At 41.0% G+C, this 20,112-nt stretch overlaps 2 protein-coding genes and 1 long non-coding RNA gene across 5 annotated transcripts; 2 read left to right on the top strand and 1 right to left on the bottom strand.

The window, feature by feature from the left end:
- The first annotated feature begins 453 nt into the window (after positions 1 to 453).
- On the top strand, positions 454 to 8,450 carry LOC125898548 (heterogeneous nuclear ribonucleoprotein A/B-like). Of its 3 annotated transcripts, XM_049592380.1 has the most exons (10): positions 495 to 564; positions 1,358 to 1,431; positions 1,660 to 1,879; positions 2,224 to 2,392; positions 2,924 to 3,082; positions 3,526 to 3,657; positions 4,809 to 4,914; positions 5,376 to 5,522; positions 6,981 to 7,071; positions 7,515 to 8,450. In XM_049592380.1, the coding sequence occupies exons 3-9, from the start codon at positions 1,683 to 1,685 to the stop codon at positions 7,049 to 7,051; spliced, it is 981 nt and encodes a 326-aa protein (XP_049448337.1). In that variant the 5' UTR covers positions 495 to 564; positions 1,358 to 1,431; positions 1,660 to 1,682; the 3' UTR covers positions 7,052 to 7,071; positions 7,515 to 8,450. The 3 variants fall into 3 exon arrangements, with proteins under 3 accessions (XP_049448338.1, XP_049448339.1, XP_049448337.1); XM_049592381.1 differs by lacking the exon at positions 1,358 to 1,431 and having other exon boundaries at positions 454 to 564; XM_049592382.1 differs by lacking the exons at positions 6,981 to 7,071; positions 7,515 to 8,450 and adding an exon at positions 5,742 to 6,345 and having other exon boundaries at positions 491 to 564.
- Positions 8,451 to 12,014: 3,564 nt separating this feature from the next.
- On the top strand, positions 12,015 to 13,275 carry LOC125898266 (uncharacterized). The gene is made up of 3 exons (XR_007450609.1): positions 12,015 to 12,191; positions 12,608 to 12,696; positions 12,806 to 13,275. It is a non-coding gene; the product is annotated as an uncharacterized LOC125898266 (long non-coding RNA).
- Positions 13,276 to 14,418: 1,143 nt separating this feature from the next.
- Positions 14,419 to 19,005, bottom strand: btg4 (B-cell translocation gene 4). The gene is made up of 4 exons (XM_049592025.1): positions 18,436 to 19,005; positions 17,689 to 17,826; positions 16,945 to 17,236; positions 14,419 to 15,843 (listed from the first exon to the last, which is right to left on the bottom strand). The coding sequence occupies exons 1-4, from the start codon at positions 18,606 to 18,608 to the stop codon at positions 15,631 to 15,633; spliced, it is 816 nt and encodes a 271-aa protein (XP_049447982.1). The 5' UTR covers positions 18,609 to 19,005; the 3' UTR covers positions 14,419 to 15,630.
- Positions 19,006 to 20,112: the final 1,107 nt, after the last annotated feature.

The following is a 20,112-nucleotide window of genomic DNA, read 5'->3' as shown; positions in this document are numbered from 1 at the left end:
CCGCTGCTTTTTGATAAGTGTGGACATTAAAGGGCTGATTCAGACAAAAAAGAGCAAGTAAATCCTCAAGTAAATGCATTAGACTTCTGTAATATCGGGCTGAGGGTCCCTGGTAATGTTAGCTTTGTTACTGTTACTAAAATAGAAACTGCACCAACGGAAGAAACCCGCGCAACTGTTTCACTTTTGAGGCTTCTTCTTATTCACCGGGCAAAATAAAGGCAGTAACAAATATGCTGGTCGTAACACATTTGTGCATCGATTAAAAAATGTGATTAAATATCAAACAACAGCTCGGAGTAGCGGTGAGAGGACAGGAAGCAGGAAGGACATTTGGCTACTGTATTTTCCTCTTTGTCATTACTGCGTCAGCCCATTAGCCAATCACATAACGTCTTCATTCACACAAAGGAATGACGTGTCCAATCGCGGACCTTCTCTTTCACACGTCCCCCAGTACTTGCTCACATCCGGTCGTATATATTTTGCCACGAGTTAGCGGCGAATTTGGAGAGTGTCCATTTTGAGCAGCGGGTCGGCGTCTCCGTTATTTTCCCCCTTAAAGTAAGCACGGTTTCTTGTTAGTACAGCTTGATTTAAATGGCGGCGAATACGTTTAGCTCCAAACCGCGGTTCTTTTCATTGTTGTGTTCGCTATGGCGCTGCTTTTCATGTGTAATGTGTTATCTAGTTAGCAGTAAATGTAGCTAGCAGACTGTTAGCCGCAGCGGTGCTTAATACGTTAGCGCGGTTATTGCGCTCATTGAGTAGTTCATTTATGGGTTATAGTAGAGATTAGGACATTAATGCTTATGGAGCGTTTGTTGGTATTTTTATGTGTTGCGCATACTGTAATATTACTGGCTATTTAATTCAGTTTCAGCTGGCTGGCTGCTAGCCGGGCCTGACTGTGTACCGAGCTACGAAGCAAAGCGCGGTCCGCTTGAACACTGAACATGGAGATCCACGCCGGATTACTGCTTCTTTTTGTTAGCTAACAAAGTACTCAATGTACACGTAGACCTAGAACAGTGTTTTTCACCTATTACTGCCATAACATTGACGTTAATATAGTTCTCTGACTACACAATTATGAAGAATATTGTAATTTCTTCAAAAAAATGTAGTATTTACTCACCATACCTTTGTAAAGAAACGATATGTTAGCATGGCGACAGCCGCAGCTATTGTTAGCTTTCTGTTAGCCTTCGTGGTGTTCCACTCTATGTTGTCATTTAAAGTAAGCAACTAAGTTTAAGCGGAGAAATTAGTAAGACTATTGCTAAATGTTAAATAATATCATTTAATGGTTTAGCTTCTTTTGCATTTAAAAATAAATGTGTTTATGCGAGATTAGATTAACTACTGGGCAACTACTCTCTGGCTCCAGACCTGAGGTTCCACCAAAAGCCCCACGCTCACTGCATTTTGGTAATTTTTGGCAAACTTACTTAAAATAACGATATATGGGAACAATTTTAAGTCATTAAGAAAAACATTTATGTATTCTTTCAATTTCCCACAAAGCAACTGTTAACAATACCACACAGAGTCCTGACTCTGGGACTTTGTTCGTTTCACCCCTTAGAAGCATGTTTCAGCACTGGCTAGTTTTCATCCATCTCTAGGATCATACTAAGTTTGTCTTCTCTATCTCAGTCTTTTAAGAGCCCACCGTCAGAATGGCAGATGCAGAGACTCTCCTCATGGAGACATCGGACCAGAACGGAGCCGAGGGTGAGGAGGACCAGAATGGAGCGGAGCAGGAGCTGATGGGTGGAGAGGACGAATGCCTGGAAAGCCAAGATGGCCAGGAAAGCCAGGACAATGGTGGAGATGGAGGCAAGATTGACGCCAGCAAAGGAGAAGAGGATGCTGGGTGAGTGTTTAGTTTCCCCTCAAGACCCACCACACTTATGTAAGAGAATCTTTTGTTGTTAAATTAAAAATTTAGTGTTGTGAAATAAAGTTCACAATAAGAGTTTACGTGCACAGGATGAAACAAAAGATGCCAGGAGACAGCATAATAACAGGATAACAAAAAGCAAATGTATAATAAGTCTTTTGTTACCAGTTGATTTTGTTCATTAGCAATCTGTGCTTGAATCTATATTAATAATGAGTAATAATTAAAATCACTAATAGCTAGTCAGTCAAGACTAGCTGTGCAGTAACTAATATAAAAGAATAAGAAATGAACAGCAATATGTCCTGTGTTTGCAGTAAAATGTTCGTGGGCGGCCTCAGCTGGGACACGAGTAAAAAAGACCTGAAGGATTACTTCAGTAAGTTTGGCGAGGTGTCAGACTGCACCATCAAGATGGACTCCAACACCGGCCGATCCCGAGGCTTTGGCTTTGTTCTCTTCAAAGACGCCGCCAGTGTTGAAAAGGTGAGCCACTCTGACTGACCTGACTGTTTGTTTGTTCACATGTATCATCACCATAGTGTTTTTTTTATGATCAGATGAGGGTGATGCATGATTAACACTCTGATTAATGATTAACAATCTTTGTTAACAGTTATTTTAATTTGTGGGTAATTTGATTCTTGGTGTTCACCAGAAAGATTGTGGTGTGAATTAAGTGCAGTGCACTGGTTTTATTTAAAGACAGCAGGCTTTTACATCAACAAAACTGGTTGCTAGCTGATTCTTTTGCTACATCTGTCTGAATTTAATTTTTATGAGTATGCAGTTAAAATAGAGCATAGACAGAAGAGATCATGTAGATCATTTCTGTTGCTCAAAACAATTGACTTGGGTTTCACTCCTTGTGCTGCACTTGTGGCCACATTGTAAATGCTCACTGCAGTAGACATTTAAATGAAATATCAGATGATGAAAGGAAAATTTAAAGGCTTTTGACCCTTCATTACTGTGTATCAGCACTCCGCGCATACTATAATGATAATATGTCTGCAGGTGCTGGAGCAGAAAGAACACAGACTGGACGGACGTCCCATTGACCCCAAGAAGGCAATGGCCATGAAGAAGGAGCCCGTCAAGAAGATCTTTGTTGGGGGTTTGAATCCTGAGGCGACTGAAGACGCCATCAGGGAATATTTCGGGGCCTTTGGAGAGGTAAGTTTGACCAGATGGACCCACGTAAAAACGCAGTGAACAGTTATGTGTGTTGGAGCAGCGAGTAAGGATAGTGTTTGTTTGTGGGCAATGGCTGATATCATCTACAGAGCCGGAGGTCAGTTTAAGAACTGATGGCTTAAGTACTCACATTTAGGCACGTGCATCGCTATATTACAGAACTCTGAAGGAAGGATAGTTTATGTGGAAGATTAACTCTTTTTATCAGAAGTTCTTTCTCTAAGACACTATAACAATAATAAGCCTCATGTGCTGAATAGCGCTTAAATTACACAAGAAATGTTATATAAAATAACATCATCCAGAATTTTTAATGCCACTTAATTGTTAAACATCTTAACAAGAATCAAGTTCAGTTTCAGAAATATGTATTGTTTTGCACCAGATTGTAACACAAGAGTCTTTACCTTCTTCTCTTCCAGATCGAAACCATTGAGCTTCCAATTGACCCCAAATCAAAGAAAAGGAGGGGTTTCATCTTCATCACATACAAAGAAGAAGCCAGCGTCAAGAAGTGTCTGGAGAAGAAATACCACAACATCCAGGGCGGCAGGGTAAGCACGCACGCACGCACACACACAAACACAGCAGAGCCAGGTGCTTCATGACACCTCCCATGTACGCTACCCTGCAGCCCCCCGATTCCATAAACCCTTTCTACACAGATCCTCCAATATTGCTGCAACAAAGTCCTTTCATTACACCGCAGGCATAAAGCTGCCTCGGTGTATGAATTCTTTATTTATTTATTTTTTTTTTTAATGGCACGCTGGCTTCAAGAAGCGAAAGACGGAAGGGGTTGGTGTCTAGTGTGATGTATAACATGCATGTCTGGCAGCTCTCTGAACAGTAACAATAGCGTAAATGGCAATAATTTAGATTGTCTGTTATATGCGTTGATCTTGTCCTCTGCTCAGTGTAAGGAACTCCTAGACCACATTGTGCCCCTATTTGTAGACATTTTTGGTTGCTCTTATTCTTTTAAGTTTGCTGCCAGCTGCTTTTTAAATCTGTGCCACACACCAGAATATATCATCAAAACATCACTCTGTCCCGTCCTGCTGGTTGCTACTTTCACACAAATGTCAATTCTGTGCTGTTACTGCATCTACTGCTGTCTTAAAGGAGTTAACAGCAATGCCTCCCCAGTCCGTGTGAATACCCTTTTTCACACCCTTTTACCCTTGATACAGAATAGCGAGGCAAAATAAGTGCAAACTTCCTGTCTTGAACAGGCAGCATAAAAGGGGGCTTTAGTGAGGAATTTGTGATGGTTCATACCTTTATCACACCACAGTGGAACCTGACAGGTGATCATGATGGATTAAGTTTTTTCATCATGTAGTTAGACATGCTGAAAAGAGCAATCATAATCAAGATATGTCTGAACTGAAAATTTTAAGCAGCCAAATGAGGAGTATTTGCTGGCACCAGCTGGACTAAACTGTTTACTACCAACGTTGTGTATTAAATGTATGTCTCCGTGATGACCTACAATATTAACATGATGAAAGCATTGTTGAATTTTTTTTTGTGAAGAGTTTTACTCTGAACAAAAAATTGTCAGTACATTTGACTCTTGGAGTACATGTTTGCGTGCTAAATTAGAATTTTTAACATCTTGGCACTGCTTTATTAGTTTTACTGCTTTTTCCACTTCTGCTGGGTCTGAGGTCAGAATTTAACATGTGCTTGTCCTCCACAGTGTGAGCTTAAGATCGCCCAGCCAAAGGAGGTGTACCAGCAGCAGCAGTATGGAGCAGGACGTGGTGGTGGTGGTTATGGTGGCCGGGGAGGAAGGGGCCGTGGAGGTAAGGATGCACAATCTCCTTTTTTCTTTCCAGTCTGTGTTTGCAGGGTCTCTGGGTCTGATCTAGTACAGGATGCGTGGTTGGCACCACATTTTAAAGGCTGGGGGGTGACGGCAATGTCAAAATTTGATGTAAAAACTAATAAAAATGCCCCTTTGCCCACAAAATTAGTGTAATATAGAGAAGAATGATATTTTAGGGGGAGAAATATTTTGACACTCTGTTGTTGGCAGATAACCGCCTGTTGGGGCCTTGATGTACTGTTCATATCTGCATTGTACCCACTGAGTTTCTTATCAGCCGTTAAGCAGATACCCTAATCCTGTGTCTGGCCTACATTTAGTGACTGGAAAATTGAAATGGGGTTTCGGGCATTTTGTTGTTTTATAATTGTCAGAAAATGTGTCTTTGGGCTGTTGAGACTAAACCTTCATGTGAACTCTGCACTCTGTGCGTCTCAGGTCAGAGCCAGGGCTGGAACCAGGGCTACGGAAACTACTGGAACCAGGGATATGGTAACCAAGGCTATGGCTACAGTGGATACAGTGGCTATGGAAACTACGACTACTCTTCTGGTTACTATGGATACGGTCCCGGATATGATTACAGTAAGTACACACACAAACCACCATGTATGGAAGATGGTAGCTGCATGGAGTTCAGTATTCATGATTTTAAAAATAAGTCCTTACTGGGTCTTAAAATGTCTTAACTCATTCTTTCAACAGTCTTTAAATGCTAAAACATGGGAAATAGGATACTTTTTCTGTCTTTGTATTGTTAATCTCAAAGTAATTGGTAATGTCTATTTTTAAAATAATTTACAGAATGCTTCTGGCATTGACATCATGAAGATCAGGATAGAGGAGCCAACAATACTCATGTACATCTATCACATCCAGTCAATGGATATGGATACTTTTAATATATTAATTGCCACTTGTTCCAAAGTTTTAAAACCTTTCCAGCATTTAATGTAGATCTGACTTTAACTTGACCAAAAAAAGTCATGTTTTATGTTGCAATAAACATGTCGGCAATATTGTCCCCTGTTCATGTTAGTTCATGTTTTTTCCCTACAGTTTTGATTATTGTAAAAATTGGTCTTACGTTTAATTCTGAATGGCATTGATAAGTCCTCATTCAAACTTGCCTTAAGCTGTTGAAACCCTGCATTAGGGATGCACCAGTTAAACTGTCTCATACCGAATCCTATGGATTGATTAATAGTTTATTAGTTTGAATAAGATTCAGTATATTGTGTCAGTGCACGACCATGACTGTCTGATTATGCCAAACTATTGTCAGAGTAAACGTTGCCAAATTAAGACTTTGTTTGTGTTATTTCTTTATAGTGTACTCAAATGTCCTTCCAGCTTACTACAGCATGTGAACAGGAATACATGTAGATATATAATTTAAGGAATTGCTTCAGCCACATACACACACCAGAATGCAAATGCATGGATTTCCAAAAATGTTCCTCTAGCGATACGAGGAGATATTTGCCTGTCTCATGTCTGTGTGTTGGATAGGAGTTAGGGTGTTCTAAGCCTAGTTTGATATAAGAGCATAAAGCAGGAAGGTATTGGCTATCTTGGCATATGTCAGTGTGGAAAAAAACCCAGCAAACACTTCTGAAGCTGACTCACACGTTGAATCTAAATATACCAACAGATTTTGTCAAATTAGTCATTTTAGAGGGCGTTGGTGGCGTAACCGTTGTGTGGCATCCGGATGCAGTGACTGTGCAAAACATCCCAAAGTCTTGTCATAACAGTAGGGTTGCCAGATTTGCTCACATACCACAGCTGGTAGCCCCACACATCTGGGAAGGCAGCACAGAAATACTGTGTTTACTGATTTACCTCTTCTTGCTTTGTTAGAAGTTCTCACTATAGCTGTCAGCTCCAAATCTCATCTTTCTAGATCTTCTATAATCTGCTCTCACACTGAGCCACAGTTAAATCACACTATCAGTCATCTTATATTGCTCTAATAATTACACTAAATAGTTTAAACCTGATTGCTGTGTGTCTGACGTGTCTTTCCTCTCTGCCCCACAGACCAGGGCAACGGCAGCTACGGGAAAACTCCAAGACGGGGGGCACACCAGGCTGGCTACAAGCCATACTGATGATCATGTGGTAGCGCAAGGTACGCCATGGCTTTAACTACTCTCCTTTTACATCTTGTCATGATGCCTGTAAGCACAGACACTTAGGCCCGACTACATGAAGCCATAGTTGAGCTTTTGCAGTTCAGAGCTGGTAAACACTGTTCATCTGATCCCACAGAACACCAGAGTAATTGCTTTTGAAGTGCAGGTGTCCGTATTAATCTACTGTAGCTCGTTAAATTCACCCATTATTTATCTACTCCTCTTCCACTTAGAGCTAGGCAGCTGACGTGTTTTGTCCCATAGTAAAATGTACAATATTTTCCTTTTGAGATGTAGCGTAGTAGCAGGAAATGTAAATGAGATAGACGTCATGTTTAAGAACATTTCCCCACAAATTACTTTTGGTGCAACTCAAATGTTTTAGATCTGAAGTATTTGGGTTTAAAAATGTGTGACTCTGTTGTGTGTTCTCCCCCAGGACTCCAGTGATCCGGCGAGACCGACAGCAAGACGGACACACTGGGCATGACTCGACCTCTTTTATGACAGAAGACCATTTGTACAGAAAACATCTGAAATGTAACTTTTCTTTTTTTTTTTTTTTTTTTTAATTCTATCATTTTTAGGTTTTACTTTTCCCTTTGGTGTTCCTTTTTTTTCCTTCCACATTTCCATCAACGGAAGTGTAATTTTTACTGTACTTTTTGGTACCTGTTTTGATTCTAATGTATTGTAAGGCTTGTATTTTACATGTTTGCTGGCTTTACAGGTTGAAAATCTTGGCGCTGTAAAGGAGCTTTTTTTGACAAATAAACAGTTTTCAGTAATTTTTTTTTTTTTTTTTTTTGAGGTGGGGGTTCTGTTTTGGGCTGGAAGATTAGGAAGTAGTCAAACAGATTAAGGATTCAGATTCAGTTCTCAACATTGATTTCTATCGGTCTTTGTGTCACCACACAATTCAATGATCTGTAATGAAGGAATGTTGAGCGTAACTGAAGAATTGTTTCACATCCCCTCAAATGACACATTTGGTATTTTTCCCCCTTTATGTGGAATCATTTTTACTCTAGTTATAATTCCGTCAAATTGGAATGACTGCCTGCGAGCTTAATGAGTTCACCAGGGACTTAAACATCTGAAAGCATACAGGTGTGTGGGATTTAAGTGGGGGCAAAAATGATTTAACCACATGCAACTGCGGACTTCCTGTTAAATCACACCTTTTACATAACAAGCAAATTGTTAAGTTTCTATGCTGGTTTAGTTTGTGTTTGTCAAGTGTCACTGGTTTTTAGAAATAACCGCTCTGAAGTTAAATGTCTGCTTAGTTTGTTTTCTGGACGGACTTCAGGCCTCTGGAGTCTCCTCAGCTAGTGTCTGGCAATTTATTAGTAATAAACATTCTCGTTTGTAATGTTCTGTGTATTTCTAATGCTTAATGTTACTGTTAATCATGATCCTAGTCCTGAAAATTAGAAATCGGTTGTTTTAAGTTATTAATTTGGTGCTCGTTTTCAAGACGGTGCACAAGAAAAAGATTCCTACCCACAAAAGTCTGAAAAGGGTTAAGTGTTACAGATTATTATATGCTATACTTTCACGTGACCAAAAATTTTAGGTTTGACCTCATTATGCAAAGAACATATGGATTTGTCAAATTCAGAAGTCCCCCCTGCAAAAACATTTGCGTGAGGTCAGGGGTCACTATGATAGGTGTGGAAGACAGCTGGTGCTTCTCAAAGTCAAGGATGCTTCCTTGGTGGGAGGGATCCTTCCAAGTCAGGTCCTACAGAGGCTAGGCAAGACTGTCCTAGCATTTAGTGAATACACACTGGAACAGGCTATCAAGTGCCCAGGTGTACGACATTGAAGAGGCCCTGCCCTCAATTCTGGCAAATTGTGTGTGAACAATAATGGGTGCTTCTGAAGATACACACATGCATCTTAAATTATCTGAAGGAAGGACTGGGTCCTCTGTAGGCCTCTAAAGTTCCTTGACATGCGAACAATCCTTCAGCAAGATTCAACGATGTAGCTTTCTTGAAATGGAGCTGTTCAAGGATCCATCCTTGACTTTGAGAAGCACCAATTTTCTGGACCAGAAGCTGTTCTCAAAAGACACTTGGTTTGAATCTAGCCTTACCCAAACAAATTGAAACAGAATACTTTGCTGCAGCATGTGCACAATAGAGAACTACATATAAACTTTCAGTGATATTTTAGTACATTTTAATATATGAAAACAAATCTTTTAGAATGAATCAACCTGATGATTTAAAGTGCTACTCTACATGCTGCTGCTGGTTAAAGTTTAATTAAACTTATGAAAGCATTAATACAATATCATTATAGCATGCATGCTTTAAACACAAGGTGCTTTCATCAAAGAATCAACACCCTTTAAATAATTATGCAAGTATGGCAATTTCCCAATATGCTACAATTACTACCATTATATATACTGCATGATGGATTTATCTACAAAAAATACACCATAATTTATTATGTTTGGAAGAAGAAAAATAACCAATGTGGTCAAATTCACAAACAATATTTGCCTTTGAGATTAAGCAGAGCAGAAAAATAAAGTAGAAGAAAATGAAAAAGTACAAGTACCTTAAAGTTATAGTTATGTACAGTGCTCTAGTACTGTACCTAATGTAGATACATTCCACCAATGGTATTAAATATGTCTTTGGAATTTCAATAAAGGGTTTTATCTGGTAGAAAGTATTTCCACACTCACATCTGTGCAGTGTTTCACTGTATTTTGAGCTTTCTGTCTGACCTTCATCAGCGCATACATGACTCAATAATGGAGAGGCAGGTAAACGTAATCAGTCCCATTCTAATCACTGGCAGTATGCAGCACACCTGTACACAACCCTGGTTGTAGAAGCTCCACCTCCTGGGAACTGTAGTTTTTAAGTACGGAATGGAGTCCCGTGAGGCGTTCAAATGGAGGCCATACTTGTTACAAAGTACAAAAAAAAGGGTGGAGCACAGTGAATACAGAAGAAAAATCAGGAAGCACCTTAAAATAGAACCAAACAGGAGTTCTGCTGTCGGATGTGAAATGGGACGTGGCTCTTTCTAAGGTTCATTCATCTTCAACATGCTCAAGACATCAAGACATGCCTTTATACAGCGAAACAAAAGCTGAACTTGTAAGAACATTCCTAAACGTACGCCCCGTATGTGTCAACAGACCCCATCTACCATATGTTGTGGTCTTGTTTAAAACTTGGCCTCTTTCTGGTTATCATTTTTTGACACTATTCCTGAGACTTTCGGCTGTAATATTATGCATTCTCCTACTATTGGTATTTTTGGTATATTTTCAGTTCCAGATGATTCCAGTATCTCTGCTCACTCTGGTCTTTGCCTTTTGCTCCCAATAAGCTGGATGCTCAGCTCTATTTAAATGGAAGGATGTAAACCGTCCATCACACAGCCGATGGATCACAGATGTGATGCAGAACATCAAGCTGGAAAAAAATCTGATGCACCCTCAATGGCTCCATTAAGAGATTTTACAAAACCTGGGACCCATTAAAAAATATGTGAATAGTCTACATACCTGGCCAGGTGGTCTGTCCTGTATTTACTTAATGTTTTTTTGTTTGTTTTGTGACCATCTGTTTCTCTTCCTTTTCCTTCCATTTCTCTCTATATTCCTGTACATGTTTGTTGTTTGCAGTTTGAGATTTTAGTTGACGTTAATGTCCTGTCTGACAAATGGAAAATCGTACTCATACTCCTCGTCCTCCACTTATCCGGGTCCAGGTCGCGGGGGCAGCAGCCTCAGCAAAGAAGCCCAGACAGTCCTCTCCCCAGCCACTTCCGTCAGCTCTTCCGCGGGAACCCCGAGGCGTTCCCAGGCCAGCCGGGCGATGTAGTCCCTCCAGCGTGTTCTGGGGTGGCCCCGAGGTCTCTTCCCGGTTGGACATGCCAGAAACACCTCCCAAGGGAGGCGTCCGGAAGGCATCCTTACCGGATGCCCGAACCACCTCAACTGGCTCCTCTCAATGTGGAGGAGCAGTGGCTCTACTCCGCGTCCCTCCCGGATGTCTGAGCTCCTCACCCCTATCCCTAAGGCTGAGCCCAGCCACCCTGCGGAGGAAACTCATTTCGACCGCTTGTGCTCTCAATCTCATTCTTTCGGTCACTACCCAGAGCTCGTGACCATAGGTGAGGGTTGGAACGTAGATCGACCGGTAAATTGAGAGCTTTGAAATGGAAAATCTCTCTCAACAAAATGTTAATGTTAACCCACCTCACAACCCACTGGACTAAATAGATCTGCCACCAACGCACTGGTGCCAGACACCGCAGGGCACTCCCAGAGATCCTGTGTCCATGCCTTGACAGGTCAGAGCCAAGTCTGATCCAAGGAGGCCCCACCTTGGATTAAGGGTACATCTGGGGTACCGGCACATCACAAGAATCCTTGAACAGATTGGGACCTGGGAAATTTAGAAGCCGGGTTGACACCTTGAGCTTCTTGTCATGCTCTACAGGCCATTTCTTAACAGTTTTGTAGTGTGGCATGCTGCATTTGCTTCTGCAGTAGCCTACTTGTTTAAGTGTATATGGGTGAATCATATCAAACCTTAGTAACCCGACAGTAACAGATCTGGCTCTGCAAAGTTCTCCATAATTTGAGAGAGGGAACTTTGCGGTGACATGAAACACAGTGAAACTGTTAAACCCTGGAGGCTCAGGGTGAGTTTACTGACCGCTTCACCCAGGCAACATACCTGCCAGCCAGGGGCAAGTCAAGACATGACCTGAGACATGGCCGCGCGCGCACACACACACACACACGCACACACACACACACAGAGTAAAGTGTAGCTGTGGAGACGGTTGTGTTTCTCCAGCAGTGGTCACTTGTAAACAGTGCGGTGGGACCTGTAGCGATGATAGGTAGGATCACAGCACTCATCCATTCACATATACACACCAATAGTTAACTTTAGACACTGCTGTTGATTATGTGAGTACAATTTTTTATTTTTTTTAAAGACTGCAATTGTTTTGTATCCAATCATACGGATGTGGACAGCTCGTCCAGCCTGTGGTCACACTGTGTGCGACATGATCAACAAGTCAGCAGAAGAGTTCGCACAGAGCCCATCAGCCTTGATCATCGGTAAAGTCATTTTATTGTTCCCCAACATGTAATTTATATTTGCTAATTGGTCTTTGCTGGTTGTTAAGTTGTTAGAAATGCCAGTACTATATTGCCTGGAAAAACAGGCCAACTAGTGCCTATTATTTCCAAGTGTATAAGAGCATGAAAGTGTTGGCAGGGCTTCCAAAAATAAAGAATTTGGACTCAGGATACTTTTGTAAGAGAATTCACACATATTCTTCTTCTGTAACAAATTAACACTGATTTAAACTGGAAGGGAAAAGATCCAGTCAGGGAGCTCTTGAGGATTAGGTAAGGCAATAAAGCCTATATTGCATTGCACCTTGTTTCCTCAATTTAAAGGGCACCATGGAGGGCACTTGATTGCATTTTCTCCTCTGAAAGGGCACTTCATCATGTTTTATCTACCATAGGGGCATCCCAGAGGTGAAGTTGGTTTTCCTTGCAAAGTGAAGGCATGACCTGAGGCCTGTACTACGGAGCAGGATTTGGAGTTAGCGAGGTAATTTCAAGGTTAACTGTGGGTTTTCAGTACTATGAATCTGTCTGCTTCTTACTGGTATAAATCACTGTGGCAACTTATTCTGAACAACTAACATGCTCCGGAGCAGGTTAACTTCAGAGTGTCGGATCACAGCCTGTCAACACCCCGACCTCTGACCAATCAGATCACTGAAGAAAAAAGTATCCATGGATAAAAGTCTGGAATCTCAGATAAAAAAAGTAACCTAGAGGTAAGTAGTAATACTAGGTCATTTTGTTGTTTCAGGGCTCTGTTTCCACTGGTTTTAAAACAGAGCTTCTAACAAACACAGGGATTGTTTACACACTAAACACATGACCTCTGCTGTATTTCAACTTATGCAATGTTTATTTCAGTCTGCAGTGACACGATGCTATTTTACACTCTGATTCCATCACTGCAGCTCAGAATGACATGAGACACATGTGTGGTGAGAACTAGGATAAGACGGATAATATTTTATCAGTAAAATTATCCATACACTGATATTTGGCTCCCATTATTATATAAATGCAATATTTTGGTCAGATAGACCTCATCAGTCATTAACTAGCCTACTTTTCCACCCTTTACTTCAGTAGCAGAAACAGTCTGAAGTGTTTTATATGACATATTCATCATCATTGTTCAACTAAATAGCAAAAAATACTCTATACTAACATCATTAATAGCCTAGTGATACCTACACATAATTTAAGACTCGGCCAACAGTGACTTTTTGGATAGTATTTCTACATTTGATGACTGATCTAGTTGATAACCAGCTTCGCAGTACCTGTTATCCAGACAGCCAGTGTTAGGGTTAGTCAAGCCAAATAACGAGAAGATATCCTGAGTAAGGTGAAGTGGCTTCGTAGTACAGGCCTCTGCCTCACTCTGCCTCCGATTCATTTACTGAACCAATCTCACTCCTCTTGCCTAAACCAAATTAGTCCAACTAACGAAGGCAACGAGTACAAGCCAGTCAGAGTGAGAGTAGGATGGGTCATGCCTTCTCTATTGTAGGAAATGCATTTTGCTGAACATGGGCGCACCGAGGGGGATGATCTATTTCCATCTGTTTCCAGTCTTTGTGCTAAGGTAACCGGCTAAAGCCTTTTGTCAACCATATACACATTAGAATATAAATTCTCATCCAAGTCTTCCCCAAAAAGAAAACGTGATTATTTCCCAAAATGTCGAGCATTTCAGGACAACTTGTCATCACCAGTTTATTTTTATATTTTACATTAAGTTTCTCTTCACTCCAGAATGAAGATGGTCAGCAGGGTCTGACTCGCCTAACCAGATGCTCCAGACCGTCTCCGAGTAAAATCCTTCATGCAAAAGCAAACCTGTTAGTATCTATGTCGGTCATGTCACGCATCACCTCACAGCGTTTACTGCAGTATTACGGATTCCTGATTGGGGTTGCTGTGTAGGCAGTGTTGTTAGCTGATTGTTCTTACACACCAATCACTAACTACACTACCAGTACAACCACCACCACACACACACACACACACACACACAAACAACTGCTTAGCCAGGTAAGCTTCCAGCACTTTCCATACACCACATTTAGATGCGCATAAAAAACATAGGCTACAAAATATAAACTATTGACTGGCCTCTTTACTGTAAGTCTATAGTGTTCCAGGGATTTTTTTTGTAGGCCGACACAGAAGTTAGTGTCGCCCTGGTTCCCTTGTCAAAAAGCCAGTGGGATTTTTCCATTGGATTTAGGATCATTGCAGAAAATAAGCTTTGTGGCAAACAAACATGATACTTTCATGTTTAGTAGATAGTAACACTAGCGTTTCAGTCTTCCTGGACCTTCGTCAAGAGTGTTCAACACCGAGTTTAAATATAAACTGCTCCACCCATTTTACAGGTGTGGGGAAATTTTTGAAGCCTAAATGCAATGAAGTAAAAAGCTAATGTTAGGCTATTCAACTGCACTATGGTTGCAAGTCTTAACGCCCCCATAGCACAGCTGTAAAGCCATGGTCGGCATGATGACGTTCTGTAGTCTCATTTAGCCACTTGTTAGCAACTGCCTTTTTTAAGACACAGAAAAGCTTTAAAATTCATGTGGAGTTTATGCTGTAGAACAAAACGTAAAGTTTCTTTAGCTTGTGTTAACCACAGACCTCATTTCAGGCATCTAACCAAAAACCCATTAACTTTAAGAGGGAACGGTGGGTGGTAAATTGCTCACTCATTTTCAGGTTTTTGGACTCATTCCTGGGGCACTTTTATGGCTGCAAGGAATTAGGAGTTGCAGTACCACAGTTGGCCACTGGTAGATTTTCCATCAGATAATGAAGCCCAAAGAAAGTTGTGCTATAGCCATACATAGTTACAATTTCTCATTTCTCAATTTCTCTCATATTTTCTGTTGTTTCTCTTTATGGCTGCAATATTTTGATTCATTTTGTCCCATCTCGCTGTCGTGTTTTGCCCAATAAAAATGTATTTAAATTGTAAAGCTCTACCTGTATTGTTTGGGGAGGAGGACATGCATGATAGCGAATTCAGCCCAGTACTTGTGTAACCAGAACCTGTTGTCTTGTTTAAGATGAACCAAAATATGAAATAACGTGGAAACAGCTTCGGACAACCAGCAGAGCTGACACAGACGCTTTTATTTCTTTTCAATGACAGTTCAATGTTTATTCACACTTACTTTTAGTTTAAAAACACATTTAGAAGGAGAACTGCTTAAAATACTTGATATTTATAAATTTAAAAACATGCTTAAACAGCATTACTTTAAATCATTAACACTTTAAACCATATGCAATTAATAATAATTATCCCTTAAAGATACGTAAACTGCATTGAAACTTTTTTCTCCCCCAACCACAGTGTCTATGGTTGCTGTCCCAAGCAGTAACCCGATTCTGCTTCTAGGCTGAAGGCTCGGTTGCTCTAGGATCTGGATTTGCTGACCCAGTGGTACTTGTCAACACGAGGCCCGGTGAAGGTGAATGTGGCTCGATAGGACTTGAAGCCTTTCTGGCTGGAGAACTGGGAGGTCGGACCTCCAACTGGGGGAGGATGAGGTGGGAATGGATCCCCAGCAAAGGCCTTCCGCTTCTCCCTTAGCCAGGTCTGAGGGGCGCCTGGAGAAAACTCACTGAACTGAGGACGAGAAGAGCAAAGGGTTAGAGGGCAGCAATGAAAGAGACTTTCAGAAAAAAAAAGCAACAGCTCTTGACTGCTCCCAAGAAAAGCAGAAAATGCCTAAATTCCCTTTAAGGTTCTTTTAGCAAATTAAAATGTTGTGCAGTCAAAAGATTAGACATACATTAATGGACTTAAAGAAATATAAAATATGAAGTCCCAGCTATGCGATCCTATCGTCAGACAAGAATATTGATGAACCATTTGAGAAAGTCCAGACTACATCCAACATTTTTAAAGTACTCTCTATTCTTTACAATTTCTTTGCATAATAACTGCGGTATAGTTAAGATTACAAACAATGCCAACTTCTAAGTCCTTTTATTGTCAGGCAATTGTTCGATGCCAGAATAAAATCAGTTTTACCTCAGCTGGTACAAGCTCCCGTGACCTCGGTTGTTTGGTGTAGGTGGTCATAAAACTCAGTCTGAGCTGTCTTTTTTTTCCTTTCATCTTGATGTTCCGACAAAATCAAATGCAGTTATTATCGTGAGTTTTTAGTCTTGGCTTATGCAAATAAGTCCAATAATGTGACCATTGTCAACAACCAATAGCAGCGCTCTCCGCATCCAACAGGAAGAAGCAGTCCAAGGAGACAGTAAACATGGAGGGGACTCCGGGGAGGGGAAGGAACTGAGGTGTCTGATCCACCAACCAGCACTTATTTTAGCAAGAATCTTAGATTTAAATTAAATTATTCCCATGGTCTCCTCCCACTAAAATGGTGCAGTAAAGCAACAGAGGCTGGTAGCGAGTTGAGGCAACAATACAAAATGTTAAGTTTGTTACTGATGCTGAGTCTACATGACACGCCTTTTACATTGTGATTCTAGAGTTATGCGTTTTTGCAGACACACAATTGTTAATGTGTCATATTTCTTAAAGGGAGTTTGGCGTAATATTTTCCACCAGGGACAGGGTGGAAAATGATCTAAAAAGGAATCTAGTTGTAGTCTTGCAAAGTGACCCTGCAAAATGTTAATGTGTGAAGAAAAACTCACTTCTTGTGGTGTACGTTTGGCATTAAAGCTCAGATGACCCTTTGTGTATTGAACCTACCCTGTAGACACTGTTGGGGTTGCTGACAGTTGGGATGGTCTTGGGCTCAGGGTTGGCGGGCGGAATCGGAGCCGGGCAGAGAGTTGATAGGTTGCTGCTACTCATGCTGTTGTTGCTCATGCTGCTGTCTCCGCACCCCTCCTCCTCGGTGTCGTCGTCTGAGAAGCTTCCTGATCGGACGTCGTGGCTCGCCCGTTCCACAGCATCGTGGATGCGACGGGAAAATTCCCCATCGCCACGACGACAGCTGTCCACCACTGAGACACAGAATGGAGTGCTGTGTTCGCCGTATCTAGAGAGGTAAGACAGAAATAAAAAAAACCTGAAATCAGTTTTTTTATTAGTGATAAAAAGCAGGTTTTCACACCGTCAACTGCATCAACTTGCCATTGCTCATATGGTCCCGTCATGTTTTAAAAGGATAGTTACATTTTTGGGATGTACACTTTTTTTTCTTGCCAATAGTCAGATGTCCCTAATGTTAGATGTCTCTGACCCTAACCCACCCTCAACATAAAACTAGAGTTAGCAGAGGATTAGCTTAGCATAAAGTTTAAACTTAGCAAAAAAAGTTTTATCTAAAGCTCACCAATTTAACGTGTAGTTTCTCACTTGTTAAATCGGGAATGTAAATGCAAGACGTAGTTTTACGGGGAATTATGTGCTGGAACCATTTTTTGGCCAGGCACCTAATTTTAGAGTCTCCACCAAGTAGCAGAAGAGACTTGAGTGAAGTGACCTAACCTGCAGGACACCTCTCCAGGGTCGACCCACACCGTCAGCTCGTGTGGAAGGCCGAGATCCTCGTACCGCACCGCACTCCGCTCGCAGGCCTGCTGCAGCACGGGATCCTGCAGCCGCACACGGTTCATACGGAGACACCTGAAACACACAGCAGTGATGTGCAGCACAGTATTAGATGTGAGGATATCTTTCACCATCACAAGTCTTGTTGAAAATAAAGTTTCATTTAGTTATTGTGTGACGTTGGCATTTAAAAGGATTAGTTCAGATTCACCAGAGTCAAACAATAAAGCAAGAGTCTGGTGGTTTTGACGAGTGCATACATGGGAACCGACACGTTTAATGGCTTCCCCGCTGGACAGGCTGTCTAATGAATAGATAAAGTGGGGAAAATACTCTCAATATAACATACACATAAACTAGAATTGATTTTTAGGTGGTTAAAATACAGTTTGTTGCCAACACAGCAGCACATTACTTAGATTTTGTGTTGGACTCCAGCCTGCTTCTCTAAACTGGGGGCATGCTGGCTGACATCTAATGTATGTAACTCTCTGGCTGTGGATTAGTCTACACTTCATTTACCACCATTTGTCTTTTCACTTATTGTACTGCTTTGACTTATTTTACTTGTGTTACTCACTATATGTTCCAGATTAGTCTTTGTATAATTGCCCGTTCTTCATTGATTTACTATTGGTGCACTGATTTTTTTTAAAATTGTAGTTGAGGTTGAGATTCACTGACCTGTAGGCCTGCCCCTTGGTGGGTGCATTCAGGTGCCAGTGGTTCTTGTAGCTCTCAAACAGAACAGAGGTGAGGGCAGCGGCAAAGCGCTCCCTGCTGTCATTATCCAGACAACCATATCTCTTCACCAGGCGAGCCACGAAGAACACAGCAGCAGCGATCTCCTCCTTCATGACTGCACTCTCTAACCTCGAGCTCAACAAACCTGACACAAACCTGAACTGTTAAAATCTCTACAGAGCGTAAAACATGCGTAGGATGGTCCTACTGTTATAGAAGAGCAAAGAAGAACATAAAACTAACAAGACAAACTGGAAGCCAGACGACTTAAGCAAACATATTTGCTGCTGGAGCTCTAGAGAGAACTCAGCTTTTGATTTCTAACGCTTTTACAACAATACAAACACTTAACAAATATATCTTAGTCTGTGTGTGTGAAGCAGCAGCTTGTTCAAGTGGAAGCCTCACACACATCACACACTGAAAGAGTCACTTCCTTCTCAGTTGCTCCTGTGGGTTAATAAAATCATAGTTCAGCTGTGAGACAAGCTCACACACCTGAAGCTGGTTGACTTAATGACTCTGTGTGTATGTGTGAGAGAGAGTGAGAGTGATTGACTGCTTACATCAAAGGTGAAAATAACTTTTGTCTAAGAAAATCAAACAGTACCTAACACCATACTGCACAGAAATGTGCCAAATGTGAAGAAGTCTGTGGAATGTTTTCTGGAACAGAATTATCATAACTCTGGTCTGACTAAAATCTGCGTAATGTGACTCTCTGCCAACAAATAGCTCAAGTTAAAACACAGAGATGCTTTCTTTAAATTAAGTCACCCCCTCACTGTGAAACAAAACTTCATAAAATTCAATCTTGGGAACACATAGTTCTCTTTGGACCTAGCTGCTTCTTGTTTAGTTTAGTTTAGTTTATCAAGGGACAGTGTGCAATAGCATTAATCATTTACAAGAGATGAGGAGATGGTTGCACCAGATTTAGCAATAACTGCTAATTTCCATCTGTAGTCCCAACATATAATTTACAATATACACAGACCACAATCTAAAAAACAAAGAAACCTAAAATACAGATGAACAGAGGACAGCACAGAGACAATACAGACATACAATTTCCACATTTAAAATAACCAAGTTGTTACAGTGCAGGGAGGAACAACCTACAAAACACTAAAAGGCAGTCCAAGTAGCAGCTCCTGATATGAAGTGCAAGGCAGGAATGTGCATAGATAAAGTGCTGGTGTTGTTGTTGTTGGTTGTCGACAAAGTGCTCGTAGCAGCAAAAAAAGTTACAGAGTTGATTATAGTTTAGAGTACAACAATAAGAATCCTAGATACCAACAATTTGAGTATTATGTGATTGTGAGTATTAAGAAACAATGTGACTGATGTGTACATGATCAGAACGCTGAAGAAGGCCCAGTCAGTCTTGGCTGACCCCGGTCACCCCTTATTCAGTGAGCTCAGGTTGCTTCCATTTGGCTGTAGATATTGCAGGACAAATAGGAAAAAAGAAAATGTCCCAAAAGCCACTGGCTTCTTAGATAATCTCACTTGACCCTTTCACCTGAGTTTTTCAATGTATATATTTGTTTTGTTACTAACACAGCATGATGTATTTTCTGTATTTCTTTATTCATTTTGTACTTTTTAAAAATC

Source organism: Epinephelus fuscoguttatus, linkage group LG12, assembly GCF_011397635.1.
Source record: "Epinephelus fuscoguttatus linkage group LG12, E.fuscoguttatus.final_Chr_v1".
Taxonomy (NCBI): domain Eukaryota; kingdom Metazoa; phylum Chordata; class Actinopteri; order Perciformes; family Serranidae; genus Epinephelus; species Epinephelus fuscoguttatus.
Note: the sequence above shows the minus strand (reverse complement) of the source record. Positions and strands in the feature narration are given on the sequence as shown.

Excerpts from the sequence above, each read along its gene's own strand:
- btg4 (XM_049592025.1), bottom strand. The coding sequence starts at position 18,608 with ATGAAGGAGGAGATCGCTGCTGCTGTGTTCTTCGTGGCTCGCCTGGTG. Across the intron at positions 17,237-17,688 it reads CCTGGAGAGGTGTCCTGCAG|ATACGGCGAACACAGCACTC; the intron begins GTTAGGTCACTT and ends TTACCTCTCTAG. Across the intron at positions 15,844-16,944 it reads ACCCCAACAGTGTCTACAGG|TTCAGTGAGTTTTCTCCAGG; the intron begins GTAGGTTCAATA and ends TCTCGTCCTCAG.
- LOC125898548 (XM_049592381.1), top strand. The coding sequence starts at position 1,683 with ATGGCAGATGCAGAGACTCTCCTCATGGAGACATCGGACCAGAACGGA. Across the intron at positions 2,393-2,923 it reads ACGCCGCCAGTGTTGAAAAG|GTGCTGGAGCAGAAAGAACA; the intron begins GTGAGCCACTCT and ends ATATGTCTGCAG. Across the intron at positions 4,915-5,375 it reads GGGAGGAAGGGGCCGTGGAG|GTCAGAGCCAGGGCTGGAAC; the intron begins GTAAGGATGCAC and ends TGTGCGTCTCAG.